The sequence below is a fragment of the Coregonus lavaretus genome (genome assembly GCF_964263955.1).
Source record: "Coregonus lavaretus genome assembly, chromosome: 4".
Lineage (NCBI taxonomy): Eukaryota > Metazoa > Chordata > Actinopteri > Salmoniformes > Salmonidae > Coregonus > Coregonus lavaretus.
In genome coordinates this window covers 54991745-55013010 of record NC_139991.1, presented here as the reverse complement: position 1 = coordinate 55013010, position 21266 = coordinate 54991745, and the positions used below count along the sequence as shown (strand labels likewise).

Sequence of the window (21266 nt, the reverse complement as noted above, 5' to 3'; positions counted from 1 at the left end):
AAGAAATACAAAAACACTTTGATTCAAAGGGTTCATGAGTGTATTTTTCTTGAAATATAAAAAACAAAACATTGGGGGACTTATGTGTCGCAAGTTCATGGTTGGAGCAGTCAATTGGAAAACCTGTATTTTAAAAGTAAATTATTTTTGTAGCCTTTTCTCTCCTTTGAATCAAAATCATGACCCACATAGAGATGGCAACATTTACATCCTTTATCCCCACCCAATCCTGCCAACAAAACAACAAAAATAAATGTAATAAAAGTCATGTCAAATAAAAAATACAAAGACAAAATACCCTTAATAAAAAATACTGAGGAATGGCCAATTAGTTTTTTGTTTTCTGCACAAGGAAATAGGGGCACACATCAGGTCTCATAACTATATTGACTAAATGTTGAATAAAGACTAAAGCCATGTAGGGGAAAGCATCAAGAAATGAGCAAAATGGATCGTATTGATGTAGCTGTGCTCTGCCTAGTGCAGAAAAACTGGCTTTTCAAATCAAAAAGTTTTAAAAATAAAGAAATCCATAAAGGTAATTTTTACATTGATGTGGGGGAGACGACTAAATGAAAAACCCAGTACAGTTCATGCTAGGTCAAAGAACATGCAGCTTCCATTTTTAGGATACTTTTGTTTCAATTTCAGCGATGCATACACACACAACCACTCCACAAACCCTTATCTTACCCATCTCCTGCTATCTGGTGCTTGTCCATCGGCTCTGAAAGAGTTCTAAGTTTATACTGAAGACAACGGTAAACATTAAAAGGTAACCCTAACCATTCTCTTAGCCACTCCTCCTGCAATCCGTTCCAACAATTTACAAAGTGATGAACAAAAACAAAAAAGTTGCATAAAATAGTGTTAAATCTCTGTACAGGTCAATGGACTGCTTTTAAATATCTAAATTTGTATACTCGTATGAAAAGGGCAGCGCAAAAAGAACCAGGAATTGATTATTTGTACTGTAGTGAAATTAGACAAAATGATAATCTCAAATCATTAAAATATTCTAATTTAAAAGGCAATATCGACAATAACAAAAACTGACATTATTTTCTGTTTGAACCAGCAAAAAGTCCACAGCTACAGGAGTGACGGTCAAACTGACACTCACACAAAAGCCTCACCCACTCACAAAAGGCCTTTTCGATTGTTACATTTTTATATTATTTGTTAAGTTTGTGTGTTAAACTAGGTCCTTCTCATGCACGCTCGGCAGGCACACTCCAAGTCTACACAAACACACACACACTAACTATGCACACACTGGAGGAGAGAGAGGGGGTTGTGCTCAAGTCAGTCAGGACCAGAACATGTCTGCCATGTTAGTGTCGGTGCTGTAAATCCACAGCACCAGGGGGAGGGTGAGGGCCACAAAGGGCCAGGAGATGCCCTCCATGCATGCAGAGAGAGAGCAGCCTTTGCTGCTGGGCTTCTCCAGCTCTTTACCAGGATAGTTCTCCATGTAGTTCCTGGCTGCTAACTTTAGAACCTCGTCCAGCAGGAGGACGGGCAGGGAGAGCTTCAGCACCATCAGCCACTGGGTCAGGTTCAGAGGGGTAATCTGGAAGATGATCTGTAGAGGAGAGGATAGCAACATGGGTGAGGATGATAACCTCTCCTGCTTTTTCAGTTTCTCTACCCATCCCACCCGTTACACTAGCATTTAATTGTTCTAGAAATCATTTCTGGTAGCCTCAGGTTTATTATTATTGCAGGTAGTCTCACCGGCAGGGGCTCCACATAGAGGATAAGGAAATGCAGGGACATGGAAAGGCAGATGGCTCCCAGCAGCCACACGTTCTCCCAGGGGGGCATACGCAGCAGGGACTGGTTCTCTGACACACTGGGGGAAACAGAGAGAAGAACTGGGTTAAGTCATTGATTGAAACCCATTTGGGAGCCATTTGCCCAACATTTGACCATGTGTACCAGATTAATTTCACAACATTATGCTACTAATGTCAAGCCTAAATCAACAGTGGGGAAGTTTTAAATGAGAGCAGGAACACGAAAGATGTAGTGGCATAGTCTGACCTGTTGAGGGCGTTGCACATCTCGATGGTGACAAGCACAGACAGGGCCATGGTCATGGGGTAGGGGGACTCAAACAGCTCACACTCCAAACCCTCAAACTCTGGGTTCTCAGGACCACACTGCAGGAAGTGGCTCTGTGGGAAGAGGAGAAAAGCCGCTCAGTAAGAGTGCCTGTGTGTGTGCGTGCGCCTGCGTTTCAGAGTGTATGTGTGCATTGTATTGGCATTGTTCTCCTACCAGTTGGTAAAAGGTGATCCTGGGTCCGTCCTCAGCAGCGACGAACCACCAGGCAGCAGCACCAACTGTAGCCACACCCACATAGCCTAAAGAGGCAGAGCACAGGAGACACACATGGCTATCTAGATACACACAACAGCCTAAACACTTGTTCAACTAATATTTCACTTCTGTGAAGGTTTCTTCTCCACAGAGGGCAGGTGAACTCACATCCTATGGCGAGGTATCTGAAGAAGAGCCATCCAGAGATGAGGGGCTCGCGGGCGTTGCGGGGGACCTTGTTCATGATGTCCAGGTCGGGGGGGTTGAAGCCCAGTGCAGTGGCAGGGAGGCCGTCCGTCACCAGGTTAACCCACAGCAGCTGGACAGGGATCAGAGCCTCGGGGAAGCCTAGAGCAGCCGTCAGAAAGATGCTGTAGGAATGGTAGAATAACATTATTTGCATGAGGATGGAGGCTTGTTACCCTGGCACTGAGGACCTTTTATTGATTTTCTCACTGAAGAGAGGAGATGTGGGTGTGAGTCCCAAATGCCACCCTATTCCCTATATAGTGCACTACTATTGACCAGTGCCCTATCGGGTCGAAAGTAGTGCCCTGGTCAAAAGTAGTGAACTTTAAATAGAAATAGGGTGCCATTTGGGACAAAGCCATGACCCTTACCAGACAACCTCTCCCACATTGGAGGAGATGAGGTAGCGGATGAACTGCTTCATGTTGTTGTAGATGGCCCTGCCCTCCTCCACAGCCGCCACGATGGTAGAGAAGTTGTCATCGGCCAGGACCATCTCAGAGGCTGACTTAGCTACAGCCGTGCCGGAACCCATGGCGATGCCAATCTCTGCCTTCTTCAGAGCAGGGGCGTCGTTCACTCCATCACCAGTCTGGTCATGGGGAAAGGACAGGGCATGGTTAGCCATCTAAACTACTTTTCTACAGGATACGTTTAGAGCTTTTGACTAAATCACATATGGATTAGAGGTTACATTACATGCTGAGGGCTCATCATGAAGGCTTATCAATCATGAAAGCCAAACCACAAAGTGTAGTTTCAGTTAAATGCTGCACAGAAACTGTGATGAGGCAGGTCTCTGGAGGACCTTGTCTCACTCACCATGGCTGTGATCTCGTCCATGGACTGCAGGAACTCCACGATCTTGGATTTATGGGACGGCTCCACGCGGGCGAAGCAGCGGGCGTTCACCACCGCGTCTCGCTGGGCGGCCGGCGACAGGTCGTCAAACTCGCGGCCGGTGAAGGCCATGGAGGAGACATCGTCTTTGTCACTGAAGATGCCGATGCGGCGGCAGATGGCAACGGCTGTGCCTTTGTTGTCGCCGGTGATCATGATGACGCGGATGCCGGCTAGGCGGCACAGCTTGATGGAGGCAGCCACCTCGGCCCTGGGAGGGTCCAGCATGCCCACGCAGCCCACAAATGTCAGGTCCGTCTGGGGAGAGACACAGGGGGAAAGAGACAGTCAGACCAGAGTCTTGGATTTGGCTCACTCACAATGCCTCATCCGTATGATCGAAATCTTTCGTTTTTGAAATATACACTATTTTTGCAGCCTCATCACGTTTCTCCTATACAGTAAGTCCCAGTATTTAAGGTGTCTGGGGTTGTCCTTTCTCTGAATAAATGCTCTGCTATTTCTGTCACTCTCACTTCATTATGATCCCCCACTCCCTCACCTCGTATTCAATGAAGCGGTTTGAGTCTTCCAACACCATGTTCTCTTTGGCAATGGGGTTGTCCTTTGTGGCCAGGGCCAGGCAGCGCAGTGTGTCGCGCCCAGTCCCGTACTCCCTGATCACTGACAATACCTTGTCCTTGATGCCCGGGGTCAGGGGCACTTTGTTCCCGCCCACACGGATGTGAGTGCACCTGTCAATCACTCCTTCTGGGGCTCCCTGGAGAAAGAGGGACAGAGACAGGAACTCAAACTAGAGGAAATAAAGCATCAGCCTCTGCTCATTTACTACATACTGTACATTAAACTACAAAATGACACTGGCTCGTAAAGTACACAAATCCAAATCATTTATCATAGTTATTATGATGTGGCATCTAGAACTGTGTCCCAAATGACACCCTATTCCCTATATAGTGCCCTACTGGGCCCTGGTCAAAAGTAGTGCACTATATAGCGAATTTCTCAGGTGTCCATATGGTCTACTATCCGAGAAAAACTGTAGATGGATTCTCATAATTACCTTAACAAACATCTTGCCAATGGAGGAGCGGGCCTTGTTGGGGGTGCAGTACACAGACATGGACTTCCTGTCTCTGGAGAACTCCAGGGTGAACTCCTTCTTCATCAGCTGCTTGATCACCTGTACCACACAGTGAAAAAACACAGACCAACACATCCTTAACAAGGAGGAGTGGAACAGCACAACCTGGGGGATGTCTGATGGAATAGGACCACACTCAGGTATGCATCCTAAATGGCACCCTATTCCCTATATAGTGCACTACTTTTGACCACCAGGGCCCATAGGGCTCAGGTCAAAAGTAGTGCACTATAAAGGTAATAGGGTGACATTTGGGACCAACCCTCAGTTTTATAATTATTTCACAGGAGAATCATGTTGGGATTAAGAGAGTTGCCAATGGTGGCTTACAGAGTTGCAGGCATTGGCTCTCTCGATCTTGGACAGTCCCTTGACGTCGGTGTCAAACACGTTCATCTTCTCCACCAGGCAGGTAAGGGCAGTCTCTGTGGCCTCGCCAACCTTCTCATACACACCTTTGGTCTGAGGAAAAAACACACACCAGATAGTAGCAATGAACAACTAAAAAAACATGTATATCCACAACAGAATGGGGAAGACCACTGATATTCAAAACAATAAATGAACCACTGATAAAGGCTTATGTGACCGGGCCTTTTCAACCAGCAGGAACCTAACAGTGACATTTATAAAGGATACAAACCTCATTGTAATCCAGGGAGGAGTCGTTACACAGGGCACAGATGGAGGCCATCTCCACCAAGCCATCATACTGGGAGGACTTCACTTGTTTACCATCATGGTACCTGTAATAAAAGACAATGTTGTGGTGTATTGATAATGTGACTACACGTGTGTTTCATTGTGTGCGCGCGCGTGTGTGTGTGTGTGTTCGTTCTGTATGTCTGTCTACTCACACTTGTCCCTCAGGTGCGTATGTGGAGCCAGTGATTGTGAACTCCTTCAGGGAGCAGCTATCGCCCGCAGCCTGGTCAATAATGAACATCTAGAACACAAACACAGGGAGAGAACGTGTCAGGTCACACACACACACACACATTTCCTTATGGACGTAAAGCGTCCGCATACAGCATTGTTGAGGTCGTCTTAGTTGCGCAATTTTACATTAACTAAGATGTTTGATGCAGTATTTCTCAAGTGAAAAAATGTGCATGAAAACTAGTAATCTCTCGTTGAATGACATTTCATTGAAGAATCCTGTCCATAGTTCCCACTCCAACCAGGAGCTGACCAATCACAGACGAAGGGGCGTAGCCTTTGGCTACCGAACTACATGAACAGTCGGAGAAAAAAAATCAAACAGCCGAACACCAAAATGGACAAAAACGGCACAATTTGCACTAACTGTTTTGACTGGGAAGCACGCGACAGGCTTTACACAACTGGCAGTTCTCTAGATCCCCTGAATCAACCTAACAGTGTATGCCACTGCTTTGGAAAGCGGCCATTTTACGGGCTCCAGACCAATTATGCTATTCTGTGTATTTTTGGCCGCTAATTGTAACTTTTTTTGTAAATAATGTTTCCGCCATCGTTTCCTATGACCGAAAAGAGCTTCTGGACATCAGAATAGCTACCACTAACCTCGATTTGGACAAGGACTTCTACTTCAATGAGTCGGAGGAGAAAGACATTGATTATCCTGTACCAGGCCCAAATCCCCGACACTCGTGGAAGGCGAAGACTGCGATATAGAGGCCGGCGCGCGGGCACCTTGATTAGACTACGGCGGCGAGAGAATAAAATCGCCTCCACCCTCTGTTCTATTTGCGAATGTACAATTGCTAGAGAATAAACTGGATGAGCTCTGTTCGAGACTATTCTATCAACGGGACATCCAGAACTGTAATATACTATGCTTCTCGGAGTCATGGCTGAATAAGGACATGGATAATAACATCTAACTCGTTTTTCTATGCATCGGCAGAATAGTACGGCAGTCTGGTAAGATCGTTGGGGGGGGGTGAGTCTCTCAATAACAGCTGGTGTGCGATCTCTAATATTAAGAAAGTCAAGGTTCTGCCCGCTTTAGTTACAATACTTCATGATAAGCTGTAAACCGTACTATAAAAAATAAAATACAAAATAAATAAAAAAAGAGTTTCTGTATTTTTTACAGCTGTCTATTTACCACCACAAACTGATTCTGGCACTAAGACCGCACTCAAGGAGCTGTATAGGGGCCATAAGCAAACAAGAAAATGCTTATCCAGAGGCGGCGCTCCTAGTGGCCGGTGATTTTAATGTAGGAAAACTGAAATCTGTTTTACCTAATTTCTAGTAATTTCTAATAGCATGTCACCTAGAGAAAAAAACAACAACTCTAGATCACCTTTACTCCATGCACAGAGACATATACAAAGCTCGACCTCCATTTGACAAATCTGACCGTAATTCTAGCCTCCCGATTCCTGTTTACAAAAACTCAGGAAGTAGGAGTGACGTGCTCAATACGGAAGTGGTCAGGTAAAGCAGATGCTACGCTACAGGACTGTTGTTTCGGTAGCACAAACTGTAATATGTTCCGGGATTCATCCGATGGCATTGATGAGTTTACCATATCAGTCACCGGCTTCATTAATAAGTGCATCGACAACGTCATATCCCAACTAGAAGCCATGGATTACAGGCAGCATCCACACTGAGCTAAAGGCTAGAGCTGCCACTCGAGACAGCCTATAGGGAGGTCAGAGACCTTGCAGTGTGATGCCAGGACAACAACTTCTCCCTCAAAGTGGGCAAGACAAAGGAGCTTATCGTAGTACCGAAACGGAGGGCCGAACACACCCCCATTCACATCGACAAGGCTGTAGTGGAGCGGGTCGAGAGCTTCAAGTTCCTCGGTGTCCACATCACTAAGGACCTATCATGCTCCAAACACATCAACACAGTCATGAAGACGGTAGGACAACGCCTCTTCTCCCTGAGGAGGCTAAAAAGATTTGGCATGGGCCCTCAGATCCTCAAAATGTTATACAGCTGCACCATTGAGAGCATCTTGCCCACCGCTTGGTATGGCAACTCAAGCGGTACTGGAGCACCAAGTCTGGGACCAAAAGGCTCCTGAACAGCTTCTACTTCCAAGCCATAAGGCTGCTGAACAGTTAACCAAATGGCTACCCGGACTATTTACATTGACCCCCTTTATTATTTATTTATCCTAATTTTATGGGACTGACTCTCTTGCACTGGCTCTATGCACACTCACTTGACTCTACCCACGCACCTGACTCTCTTCACATACGCTGCTGCTACTCTGGTTATTATATATCCTGATTGCCTAGTCACTTTTACCCCTAACTACATGTACATACTGTATTAACCTCAATTACCTCGTACCCCTGCACATTGCCTTGGTACTGGTACTCCTTGTATATAGCCTTGTTAGCTTTTATTGTGTTCTCCTTTTTTAATGAGCAAATATTTCATACTTTTTAACTCTGCACTGTTGTGAACGGGCTCGTAAGTAAGCATTTCACTGTAAAGTCTACACCTGTTGTATTTGGCGCATGTGACCAATAAAATTTGATTTGAGCCCACTGATCTACATGCAGTAGTAGCACAGCCTACCCAGTAGGGGGCAGCACATCAGACAACTGCAATACTATTAGAGCACTGATAAACCCTAACCCCAATTAATGAAATAATTGCTACTGTGCCTTGGGAAAAAAACACTAAGGATTAAGCACACTTTACACTGGTGGCTATGGGTCTCTTGGAGAGGTGTTCTAGACAAGGGTACTAATTTATGTCCATGCTGGGATGAATGTGTGGATGTGATCTCTACCAGCAGACGGCGGGACAGGGAAGGGAAAGAGAGAGGAGGAGACGGGAGAGAAAAAGCAGACAGGGATAGGGTTAGAGGAGAAAAAGAGCAAAGTGAAAAAATCTAAAAAACAAAGAGAGATGGAGAAGAAGTGGGAGCATGTAAGTGAGAGAAACACAGAGAGCAGTAATAGGGCAAGCCTGCCTCCACAGATGGCATGCAACAGAGAGACACACACACAGGACGCGCGCATACATACATACATACACACACACACAGGACGCGCGCATACATACATACATACACACGACACGCGCGCGCACACACACATACACAAACGCGCGCATACACACACACAGGACGTGCGCACACACACACACACACACAGGACGCGCGCACACACACACACAGGACGCGCGCATACATACATACACACACACACACACACACACAGGACGCGCGCATACATACACACAGGACGCGCGCACACACACACACAGGACGCGCACACACACACACAGGACGCGCGCACACACACACACGACGCGCACACACGACGCGCACACACACACGACGCGCACACACACACACACACACACAAGACGCGCGCACACACACACACACACACACACACAGAGTGAGACTAATCTCCCGGCGCCGGCTTTGCAGAGAAGCAAGGCAGGATGGAGAGATGGAGAGAAATATCAAAATAAAAGTATGAACCGGTGTTGTCTTTCCCTTCTCCCCTCCTGAGGCACAGTACAGACTTCAAAAGAGCTGTGACGTCAGGGATGCTTTACCAAAAACACAATGAATTAAGAAAAACATTCCTCTACTCCAGCTGGCTAATTTTAGAGTTACCCGTCTTACACAGCAGCCGAATTCCAGATTCTGTTATTGCAGTATCGGTACAGGAATAGTTCAAAAGTATATATGCTAGGAAGTTTTGCATTGGAAAACAATTTCTTTGTTATCTTTAAACAAGATGCTGCTTCCAATCTTTCCCCTCCCTCTGTATTCCAAGAACTGAACCATGCTGCCATGTTATGCTGAGCTGTTTTGATTATGCTGAGCAGTGTTGCGTGGAAATGTATTGTGTAATGTTGTGCGTGCCGTGCCTTGTGCTGTGTTTGCGTGCAGACACCCTCTCAGCACAGACCACTCAAAATCAGAAAGAGATAGAAAGAGTGAAGGGGGAGAGATCTAAAACAAATTTTGAACTGGGTCGTTCGAGCCCTGAATGCTGATTGGCTGACAGCCGTGGTATATCAGACTGTATACCACGGGTAAGACATAACATTTATTTGTACTGCTCTAATTACGTTGGTAACCAGTTTATAATAGCAATAAGGCACCTCGGGGGCTTGTGATATATGACCACTATACCACGGCTAAGGGCGGTGTCCAGGCACTCCATGTTGCGTCGGGAATAAGAACAGCCCTTAGCCGTGGTATATTGGCCATATATCACAAGCCCCCAAGGTGCCTTATTGCTTAAAGAGAGAATGAGAGGGAGATAAGAGGGAAAGGTATAAGGATGAAGAAGAAGAGAAAGAGGGAATGAAATGTGAGAATAGTAGGAGACGGCAGAAAATAAGATAGAAATTATACAGGAGTGATGCAGTAGAAGAGAACAGCAGTGTCGAAGACCATTGGGGAAAGAGGCTTGGGAGTGGTAATGCATTATGGTCCATATTCAGGGATTTTGGCCCGCGGGCCACCTGTTGCCCATCCCCCTGAATATGAATGACTGTGTGTGTGACTCATCACCAATCTGAGGGCAGTGAAATCACCAGAAACTCAGCTAAACATTTGTTCAATTCAGGAAATCTGTTCCCACAAATAAAAGACACGTGATTGTGTCTCAATGTAATAAAGGTATGAAATGATTGTTATTTTCAAATTTGCAGTGTACAAATTATTAGAATTATGTTTCAGCCTCCCGACCATCCGCAACCGACAAAGATTGGCCAGTGGCTGAACCTAGCTGCCTACCCCTGGCATAAAGTGTTCAGCAGTTGCATTTAATCAATCTAATATGATGCAATTCAATAAATATAGGAATAATTTCATAGCCTCCACTTCCCAATCTCATTTAAACCGTGATAGCAAATAAATGAATCATTCATTATACTGCTTTGCCTTTCAACCGCTACAATACCCTGGGGATAAGTCCACACTGTCAGTAGACGCTGTCAATACTGCTTTATTGCCAGGGGGTTTCTGATGCCAAATCAGTGGGAAAGTTTTCACTGGAATGGATTGTTCATGGTTGCCAAGAACATAGCCTTTTCCTTAAGCAGGTATACTGCTACATAAACTAGCAAAGGCTAATCAAGTTGAGCTCAGAAAGCCCTAAAACTCCATCTGATTAAACATGCTAATATAAATGTGGAATAGGCTGCTGTAGGCTCTGTTTAGCTCAGCTGGACCCCTCCCTGCCAGTGCAGAAAGCTCGTCCCAGGAGGCAAGGTGTGAGGAGGTGTTTTTTGCATGGCTTTTGCATTGAGCAGCTGGAGATTTGCATTTCCACTGGCAGGACTTCAGATGCTCACCGGCTGGGTCTCATATACTGACTTGCCACTGTCACCTTCCCAGGATTCTCCATGGTAAAAGTGTTTCCAAGCAGTAGCACACAAACAAGGCTAGAATCATTGATTTAGGTAAGAATATTTTTCACTACTAAGGTAATGTTAGTTTTAATACCCTGAGTGTTGGACGTAACCATAATACAAAACATCAGCCATTCCTACTAAAAACCCTTCCCACCATACCACCACCCATATCCCCATGGTGCTCTGGGGATGGGGACTCACCCTGCAGACAGACATCTGGTTGGTGGTGAGGGTGCCGGTCTTGTCGGAGCAGATGACGGAGGTGCAGCCCAGGGTCTCCACAGAGGGCAGGCTGCGGACAATTGCGTTCTTCTTGGCCATCCGGCGGGTTCCTAGAGCCAGACAGGTGGTGATGACAGCGGGCAGACCTGGTAAAGAGAGAGATGGCAATAAGAGGGGGTTAGACATACTAACTATGCTGGAGCCCAATGTATTGCTTTCTGTATATTATAGACTGCTTCCCCTCACTCCTCATTCCCACTCTCCTAGTGACTCTTACCCTCAGGGATGGCGGCCACGGCCAGGGCCACAGCAATCTTGAAGTAGTACACAGCGCCGCGGATCCAGGAGCCTCCATGGACGGGGTCGCTGAAGTGGCCAATGTTGATGAGCCACACAGCGATGCAGATCAGGGAGATTACCTTAGACAGCTGCTCCCCGAACTCATCCAGCTTCTGCTGCAGAGGCGTACGCTCCTGCTCCGTGCACGCCATCTCGTCCCGGATCTTGCCAATCTCCGTGTGGACGCCCGTGGCCACCACAACGCCCACCGCCTTACCCGCTGCTATGTTTGTACCCTGTGAAGGAGAGAGGAGAGGTGGTGAGACAACAGGTGTACACTGCTGAGGGTTGTAATAACACTGGGGACACCTGAAATACACTGGGGACCTGAACAAGTGGGGGAGGAACAGTAAAAAACTGGAGAAGAAGAGGACGAGGGGTTAAGGATAAGAGGTCTGACATCAAAATCCCAGAGAGGAACATGTAACGGAGATAAGGGAAAGGGGGAGAAAAGGAGATTATAATTATTGGGTTAGCTAAACTTGAAAGAGGATAATGTACTGAAGAGACAATAGAAGGTGAAAGGGGAATGGGGGAGAGAGGTCTTTAATGGTTTTCTAGATACTCACACAGAAGAGCATGTTCTTCTTGTCCTGGTTTACAGCCCGGGGGTCAGGTACCGGGTCAGTGTGTTTGATCACAGAGACAGACTCCCCTGCAGGAGGAGAGAAAGAGAGGGATGAGGACGATCAAACAACGCCGCCCTTACACAGAGCAATGTGGTGATGGGTTGACATTTTGGGGAAGATGGGTGTGAATTGCCTTCACAGCTGACTGAGCAGGGCTGCCAATTACAAAATGCTGCATCCGAGGGGACTTTCACACTCCTGAGTCTGCACTGCAGGGGGATGCAAGGCCTAGTGGGTAATCAGCTGAGCAAGCTCTGCACTGTTCTGATAGGCTGAGACAGACTGTTTTTCACAGATTATAGCCATTAATGGGAGGAGAGGGAAAAGCAGCTGAAATACCACAAACTCCGCTACCAATTAAGGCAGTGGAGCAAGACCGGGGTTTCAGGACTAGCTTCTCATAACCCTCTTCCCTCTCGCTTCCATATCGCTCTCTCCCTCTGTCAGCCTCTCCTCATTCTCCTCCCTCTCTATACTGTATTGACTAAGAACTGCTGACCTCTTCTTGAATAAAGGTTCAGGGAGTCATTCGGAGAGAGAAATTCTCTTGTTCTCACACTGACTGTTTCAATGTCATTCTCAAGTGGTGACTCAACCCGGAGTCATTCATCAGCCCATATAACCCAACTCACAAACACCGGCAACTACATACAAGTTCTACACAAAGATATAGCAAACCTAAATAAGATTAATATTGTAAATGCCTGTAACATTGTGTTCTTGCTGTGCTTTTATGGATGCAGGAGCAATGGCAAGGAATGTTTAAAACTACACTATATATACAAAAGTATGTGGACACCCCTTCAAATTAGTGGATTCGGCTATTTCAGCCACAACATTGCTGACAGGTGTATAAAATCGAGCACACAGCCATGCAATATCCATAGAAAAACATTGGCAGTAGAATGGCCTTACTGAATTGCCTAGTGACTTTCAACGTGGCACCGTCATAGGATGCCACGTTTCCAACAAGTCAGTTGGTCAAATTTCTGCCCTGCTAGAGCTGCCCCGGTCAACTGTAAGTGCTGTTATTGTGAAGTGGAAACGTCTAGGAGCAACAACGGCTCAGCCGTGAAGTGGTTTGCATAGTACCAACTGTAAAGTTTGGTGGAGGAGGAATAATGTCTGGGCTGTTTCTCATGGTTCGGGCTAGGCCCCTTAGTTCCAGTGAAGGGAAATCTTAACGCTAAAGCATACAATAACATTCTAGACAATTCTGGCATCCAACTTTGTGGCAACAGTTTGGGGAAGACCCTTCCCTGCTTCAGCATGACAATGCCCCAGTGCACAAAGCGAGGACCAAACAGAAATGGTTTGTCGAAATATGTGTGGAAGAACTTGACTGGCCTGCACAGAGCCCTGACCTCAGCCCCATCGAAAACGTTTGGGATGAATTGGAACGCCAACTGGGAGCCAGGTCTAATCGACCCAACATCAGTGCCCGACCTCACTAATGCTGTTGCGGCTGAATGGAAGCAAGTCCCTGCAGCAATGTTCCAGCATCTAGTGGAAAGCCTTCCCAGAACAGTGGAGGCTGTTATAGCAGCAAAGGGGGGACCAACTACATATTAATGCCCATGATTTTGGAATGAGATGTTCGACAAGCAGGTTGAAAAGAAACGAGGCCAAGGCCTAGATCTCACCTGTCAGAATGGACTGGTCCACCCTCAGGGTTGTGGATTTGATGGATGTGAGTCGAATATCTGCAGGAACTTTGTCGCCAACTGTGGAGAAAAACAAACATAATGGGGGGAGAAAACATTAAAGGAAAAATCCACTCAAAACCACTAATTCCTTTAATTTACAGTGTTAAATAACACTCATATGTGAGAACAATATTTTCTGTGAATAAATGTTTCATTTTGGTGTTATAATAAGGTTGGTATCAACATGGAAAACTGTTGTGGAAATCTGTTGCAGCTCAAGTCAACTACAAAATCCACAATGCAATGCTCTCTCTATGGGCTGTCTGGCTGGCTAGCTAGCAAGCAAACATCGCTACACACAATAATACCAAAGACAATATCAGCATGTAAAGTAGCTAGTTAGCTGTAAAATTGCCTGTAAAATCAATTTAGGAGTCTACATTCTCACTATTTCAACCTGCTGATCGATGTGCCTCAGAGTGGAGTCTGGCATTCGCAACAGCAGATATACTTTTGAGGAGATGGGAAACGTTGCCCATGCTAGTCAAATGGGCTGTGCGGTGTATTCTGGGCGTTAACAAGAAGTAAAACATTGAAAATATTTTCTGAGATGTGAGAAAATTAACTTGCCATCTGTAATATCGTATAGCTTTGGAATCTTGACATTACGCACTTTCTAGGAAAACAGGCACGTTTCTCGACATACAGTTGAAGTCGGAAGTTTACATACACTTAGATTGGAGTCATTAAAACCATTTTTCAACCACTCCACAAATTTCTTGTTAACAAACTATAGTTTTGGCAAGTCGGTTAGGACATCTACTTTGTGCATGACACAAGTAATGTTTCCAAAAATTGTTTACAGACAGATTATTTCACTTATAATTCACTGTATCACTGCACCTGTACACAGCCATTCTGAAATTAGCCCACCCAACTACCTCATCCCCATATTGTTATTTATTTTGCTAATTTGCACCCCAGTATCTCTATTTGCACATCATCTTTTGCACATCTATCATTCTAGTGTTAATACGAAATTGTAACTATTTTGCACGATGGCCTATTTATTGCCTTACCTCCATAACTTACTACATTCGCACACACTGTATATATATTTTCTGTTTGTATTTTTGACTTTATGTTTTGTTTAACCCATATGTAACTCTGTGTTGTTGTTTTTAATCGCACTGCTTTGCTTTATCTTGGCCAGGTCGCAGTTGTAAATGAGAATTGTTCTCAACTGGCTTACCTGGTTAAATAAAGGTTAAATAAAGGTGAAATAAAAAATAAAATAAAATCACAATTCCAGTGGGTCAGAAGTTCACATACACTAAGTTGACTGTGCCTTTAAACAGCTTAGAAAATGTGTGGGTAGAACTGAAAAAGTGTGTGTGAGCAAGGAGGCCTACAAACCTGACTCAGTTACACCAGCTCTGTCAGGAGGAATGTGCCAAAATTCCCAACTTATTGTGGGAAGCTTGTGGAAGGCTACCCGAAACTTTTGACCAAGTGAAACAATTTAAAGGCAGTGCTACCAAATACTCATTGAGTGTATGTAAACTTCTGACCCACTGGGAATGTGATGAAAGAAATAAAAGTTGAAACAAATCATTCTATTACTCTGACATTTCACATTCTTAAAATAAAGTGGTGATCCTAACTGACCTAAGACAGGGAACCTTTACTAGGATTACATGTCAGGAATTGTGAAAAACTGAGTTTAAATGTATTTGGCTAAGGTGTATGTAAACTTCCGACTTCAACTGTATACACTTGACTTTGAGAAGGGATTGCGTGACGGTTAGCTTAGCAACCGCGTGACGCAGCATAACAACGTGAACATGATTAGACGACAGTCTGCTAGGTGAGGTGTTATACGTTTCCTATAATATCTCTAGCAACGGCACCATGCAATGCACCCTGGACAGAAGAGGCAGACAAATAGGAAAAATGTGCTAGACCCTCCGTTAAATTACAAATTTCTCGAGGTAGGAATATCGCAAAAATATGATCAATGGCTCATTCGAGAGAAAACATCCTCCCAAGTTATGACATCGGCCAGTATTGAAATCGGACATGTATGATAGCCGTTTTTGCAAACTAAAAGTAATATTCCTATTACCTTTCAGTGTAGTGCTAGCGACTTTATCACAGTGCTACGTCATACCGGCCGGATTTCTGCCTGCTTGAAAGGCAATAACTCAGATACACGTTAAAACATGAAATGACCCAGGGAATTGATAGAACATCGTAGATGCACAAAAACAATATAACATTCAAAATGGGTGAACCTTTCCTTTAAGTACAACTAGAGCAGGGCTGAGTTGAGTGGATTATACTGAAGGAGGATACCTTTAGTGAATGGATTACATTCTAACCTGTAGTTCACAGATTAAGCACAAGACATCTAAACAAATTAGGCATAAGGTGCATGAGGATGGGGCAATTTGACATTTTGAAGGCATAATTGAGTCAAGAGATGTTAAACATTTTGGTGCAGTACAAACCTTTGAAGACAGAACGGCTTTATCAAACTCAAGTTATTTCATGAGCAAGAGGGTCACAACACTACTGATGTTCACAGGGCATGTCCAATTCTCCAGACACACACGTGAAACCACTGGCTCACTCATATGTGCAGAATGTAGACTAGTGACAAATTAAACATTTGCTGGATAACAGCTGAGAGAAAATGATATGTAAAACAATATTAATGTTCCACTGAACTAGTGCGGGGGACAAAAATAGAAGGTAGCTCATTCTTTCCACTAACATAGGGCTTTGGTAATTGCCAGTAAAACAAAAGTACAACATAAATTCCAAAATACTCTTCGCACCACTGAAAGGGACAGTCCCAAGAGCTCATTAAAGGATCTTGACATTTATTAGCTACGGCTGAGAAGAGGGTATCAGCGTATCCTACTGTCGGCCTGAAAGAACAACACGCAGGGATTCCAAATTATATTGATAAATTGCTTTAGGCAGGGTGGTTGATTAAGAAAGCAGAATGTAAAATGGCTTGTTCTTTTGATGTAGTTTTACAGTATATAAACTAGTATATATGAACTACTTTATGTAGCCAGACAAAAAAAAAGATGGCCTACTGTACAAACAAGAGCCCCTGATTAATTCCTTCTCCAAAGGACAGAGTTTTGACAGACATGTAAACAGACCCTTGGGCCTCCTCAGTGCTAGACGGGGGGGGGGGGGGAGGAGAGAGACGAATTGCTTGAGACCTGAAAAAAGCACGTCCAAAAATGGGAAAACTATTTTGATCAGTTCTACAGTGGGGGTTTAGTTGTGAACGCTGCTGGGCAAGAGTCTCTGCTATGGCCCTCATGGAACAGGGGAGGCCACCTAGCCAGCACACTCTCTCTATACACAATATACTCACTATGCTCTGCATAATCATACTAGCGCCACCATAGGGACAAGAGGCTAGGGACTACATTAAACACTGGAAGAGCAGCTACTTATTTCTAGCTTTATCCCTCCAAACATTCTGATAAAACCCCAGCCTTAATAACTGTGCCAACTCCAGCTGTAAAGTTAGGAATGGAGCGCTATCGCCTTCATCCCTGGTGGCTGTCAAAACTTCATTACAACCTGCCAGGCTACAAACTGAACAAAAATGAAACGCAACATGCAGCAATTTCAAAGATTTTACAAAGTTAATCAGTCAATTGAAAAATTCATTAGGCCCTAATCTATAGATTTCACATGACTGGGAATACAGATATGCATCTGTTGGTCAAAGATACCTTTAAAAAAGGTAGTGACGTGGATCAGAAAACCAGTAAGCATCTGGTGTGACCACCATTTGCCTCATGCAGTGCGACATCTCCTTCGCATAGAGTTGATCAGGCTGTTGATTGTGGCCTGTGGAATGTTGTCCCACTCCTCTTCAATGGCTGTGCGAAGTTGCTGGCTATTGGCGGGAACTGGAACACGCTGTCGTACACATAAATCCAGAGCATCCCAAACATGCTCAATGCGTGACATGTCTGGTGAGTATGGGACATTTTCAGCTTCCAGGAATTGTGTACAGATCCTTGTGACATGGGGCCGTGCATTACGATCCTGAAACATGAGGCGAGGGCAGTGAATGAAAGGCATGACAAAGGGCCTCAGGATCTCGTCATGGTATCTCTGTGCATTCAAATTGCTACAGATAAAATGCAATTGTGTCCGTTGTCCGTACCTTATGCCTGCCCATACCATCACCCCACAGCCACAATGGGGCACTCGGTTCACAACATTGGCATTAACAAACCTCTCGCCCACACGATGACTTACAAGTGGTCTGTGGTTGTGAGGCCAGTTGGACATACTGCCAAATTCTCTAAAACAGCATATGCCAAACTTGGTCCCGGGGATCACAAGGGGTGCACGTTTTGGTTATTGCCCTAGCACTACACAGCTGATTCAAATAATCAAAGATTGATGTCCTTGTTTGAATCAGCTGTGTAGTGCTAGTGCAAAAAACTGTCACTGTCAAAATGCCCCTAAACTAGCTAATAGTGAACCACATTCCCAATACACAAGAGGGTCATGGAGTAGGGTAACCTACTTTTGAAGACAATGAGAGCAGAGTGCCTGTAAAAATAGGTCTTAATTCGACAAGTTGCTCATCAAGTAGCCTAACAGCATTTATTTGACATGAGTAGGATCGGTGCTATCAATGGTGAATCTAAAAACCAAGTCTCAATGAAAGAAATGAAGGGCATTTATTAATAATAATAATGGTGGATGGAGTAAGACATGATGTCCCAGATGTGCTCAATTGGATTCAGGTCTGGGGAACGGGCGGGCCAGTCCATAGCATCAATGCCTTCTTCTTGCAGGAACTGCTGACACACTCCAGCCACATGAGGTCTAGCATTGTCTTGCATTAGGAGGAACCCAGGGCCAACCGCACCAGCATATGGTCTCACAAGGGGTCTGAGGATCTCATCTCGGTACCTAATGGCAGTCGGGCTACCTCTGGCGAGCACATGGAGGGCTGTGCGGCCCCCCAAAGAAATGCCACCCCACACCATGACTGGCCCACCGCCAAACCGGTCATGCTGGAGGATGTTGCAGGCAGCAGAACGTTCTCCACGGCATCTCCAGACTCTGTCACGCGCTCAGTGTGAACCTGCTTTCATCTGTGAAGAGCACAGGGCGCCAGTGGCGAATTTGCCAATCTTGGTGTTCTCTGGCAAATGCCAAACGTCCTGCACGGTGTTGGGCTGTAAGCACAACCCCCACCTGTGGACGTCGGGGCCTTATACCACCCTCATGGAGTCTGTTACTGACCGTTTGAGCAGACACATGCACATTTGTGGCCTGCTGGAGGTCATTTTGCAGGGCTCTGGCAGTGCTCCTCCTGCTCCTCCTTGCACAAAGGCGGAGGTAGCAGTCCTGCTGCTGGGTTGTTGCCCTCCTACGGCCTCCTCCACGTCTCCTGATGTACTGGCCTGTCTCCTGGTAGCGCCTCCATGCTCTGGACACTACGCTGACAGACACAGCAAACCTTCTTGCCACAGCTCGCATTGATGTGCCATCCTGGATGAGCTGCACTACCTGAGCCACTTGTGTGGGTTGTAGACTCCGTCTCATGCTACCACTAGAGTGAAAGCACCGCCAGCATTCAAAAGTGACCAAAACATCAGCCAGGAAGCATAGGAACTGAGAAGTGGTCTGTGGTCACCACCTGCAAAACCAGTCCTTTATTGGGGGTGTCTTGCTAATTACCTATAATTTCCACCTGTTGTCTATTCCATTTGCAAAACAGCATGTGAAATGTATTGTCTATCAGTGTTGCTTCCTAAGTGGACAGTTTGATTTCACAGAAGTGTGATTCACTTGGAGTTACATTGTGTTGTTTAAGTGTTCCCTTTATTTTTTTGAGCAGTGTATATATACATATATACATAGATATATATACACACACATACATACACACACACACACACACACACACACATACATATATATATATACATATACAGTGAGGGAAAAAAGTATTTGATCCCCTGCTGATTTTGTATGTTTGCCCACTGACAAAGAAATGATCAGTCTATAATTTTAATGGTAGGTTTATTTGAACATTGAGAGACAGAATAACAACAAAAAAATCCAGAAAAATGCATGTCAAAAATGTTATAAATTGATTTGCATTTTAATGAGGGAAAAAAGTATTTGACCCCCTCTCAATCAGAAAGATTTCTGGCTCCCAGGTGTCTTTTATACAGGTAATGAGCTGAGATTAGGAGCACACTCTTAAAGGGAGTGCTCCTAATCTCAGCTTGTTACCTGTATAAAAGACACCTGTCCACAGAAGCAATCAATCAGATTCCAAACTCTCCACCATGGCCAAGACCAAAGAGCTCTCCAAGGATGTCAGGGACAAGATTGTAGACCTAAACACGGCTGGAATGGGCTACAAGACCATCGCCAAGCAGCTTGGTGAGAAGGTGACAACAGTTGGTGCGATTATTCGCAAATGGAAGAAACACAAAATAACTGTCAATCTCCCTCGGCCTGGGGCTCCATGCAAGATCTCACATCGTGGAGTTGCAATGATCATGAGAACAGTGAGGAATCAGCCCAGAACTACACAGGAGGATCTTGTCAATGATCTCAAGGCAGTTGGGACCATAGTCACCAAGAAAACAATTGGTAACACTACGCCGTGAAGGACTGAAATCCTGCAGCGCCCGCAAGGTCCCCCTGCTCAAGAAAGAACATATACATGCACGTCTGAAGTTTGCCAATGAACATCTGAATGATTCAGAGGAGAACTGGGTGAAAGTGTTGTGGTCAGATGAGACCAAAATGGAGCTCTTTGGCATCAACTCAACTCGCCATGTTTGGAGGAGGAGGAATGCTGCCTATGACCCCAAAGAACACCATCCCCACCGTCAAACATGGAGGTGGAAACATTATGCTTTGGGGGTGTTTTTCTGCTAAGGGGACAGGACAACTTCACCGCATCAAAGGGACGATGGATGGGGCCATGTACCATCAAATCTTGGTTGAGAACCTCCTTCCCTCAGCTAGGGCATTGAAAACGGGTCGTGGATGGGTATTCCAGCTTGACAATGACCCAAAACACACGGCCAAGGCAACAAAGGAGTGGCTCAAGAAGAAGCACATTAAGGTCTTGGAGTGGCCTAGCCAGTCTCCAGACCTTAATCCCATAGAAAATCTGGAGGGAGCAGAAGGTTCGAGTTGCCAAACGTCAGCCTCGAAACCTTAATGACTTGGAGAAGATCTGCAAAGAGGAGTGGAACAAAATCCTTCCTGAGATGTGTGCAAACCTGGTGGCCAACTACAAGAAACGTCTGACCTCTGTGATTGCCAACAAGGGTTTTATCACCAAGTACTAAGTAATGTTTTGCAGAGGGGTCAAATACTTATTTTCCTCATTAAAATGCAAATCAATTCATAACATTTTTGACATGCGTTTTTCTGGATTTTTTTGTTGTTATTCTGTCTATCACCGTTCAAATAAACCTACCA

General features: G+C 45.2%; 1 protein-coding gene across 1 annotated transcript in view; it reads right to left on the bottom strand.

Annotated features, from left to right (window-relative positions):
- Window positions 1–288: 288 nt before the first annotated feature.
- LOC311128669 (sarcoplasmic/endoplasmic reticulum calcium ATPase 2-like) overlaps window positions 289–21266 on the bottom strand; it is a 61113-nt gene continuing 40135 nt past the window's right edge. The window contains exons 6-21 of the mRNA XM_084160865.1: window positions 13755–13835; window positions 12052–12137; window positions 11421–11718; window positions 11123–11289; window positions 5437–5525; window positions 5223–5325; window positions 4910–5041; window positions 4499–4618; window positions 3977–4195; window positions 3397–3732; window positions 2946–3166; window positions 2494–2696; window positions 2284–2369; window positions 2047–2180; window positions 1738–1855; window positions 289–1585 (exon numbers count right to left, since the gene is read on the bottom strand). Of these exons, the coding sequence (XP_084016991.1) occupies window positions 1310–1585; window positions 1738–1855; window positions 2047–2180; window positions 2284–2369; window positions 2494–2696; window positions 2946–3166; window positions 3397–3732; window positions 3977–4195; window positions 4499–4618; window positions 4910–5041; window positions 5223–5325; window positions 5437–5525; window positions 11123–11289; window positions 11421–11718; window positions 12052–12137; window positions 13755–13835 (2669 nt within the window). The 3' untranslated portion in view covers window positions 289–1309. The remainder of the gene's footprint in view (window positions 1586–1737; window positions 1856–2046; window positions 2181–2283; window positions 2370–2493; window positions 2697–2945; window positions 3167–3396; window positions 3733–3976; window positions 4196–4498; window positions 4619–4909; window positions 5042–5222; window positions 5326–5436; window positions 5526–11122; window positions 11290–11420; window positions 11719–12051; window positions 12138–13754; window positions 13836–21266) is intronic.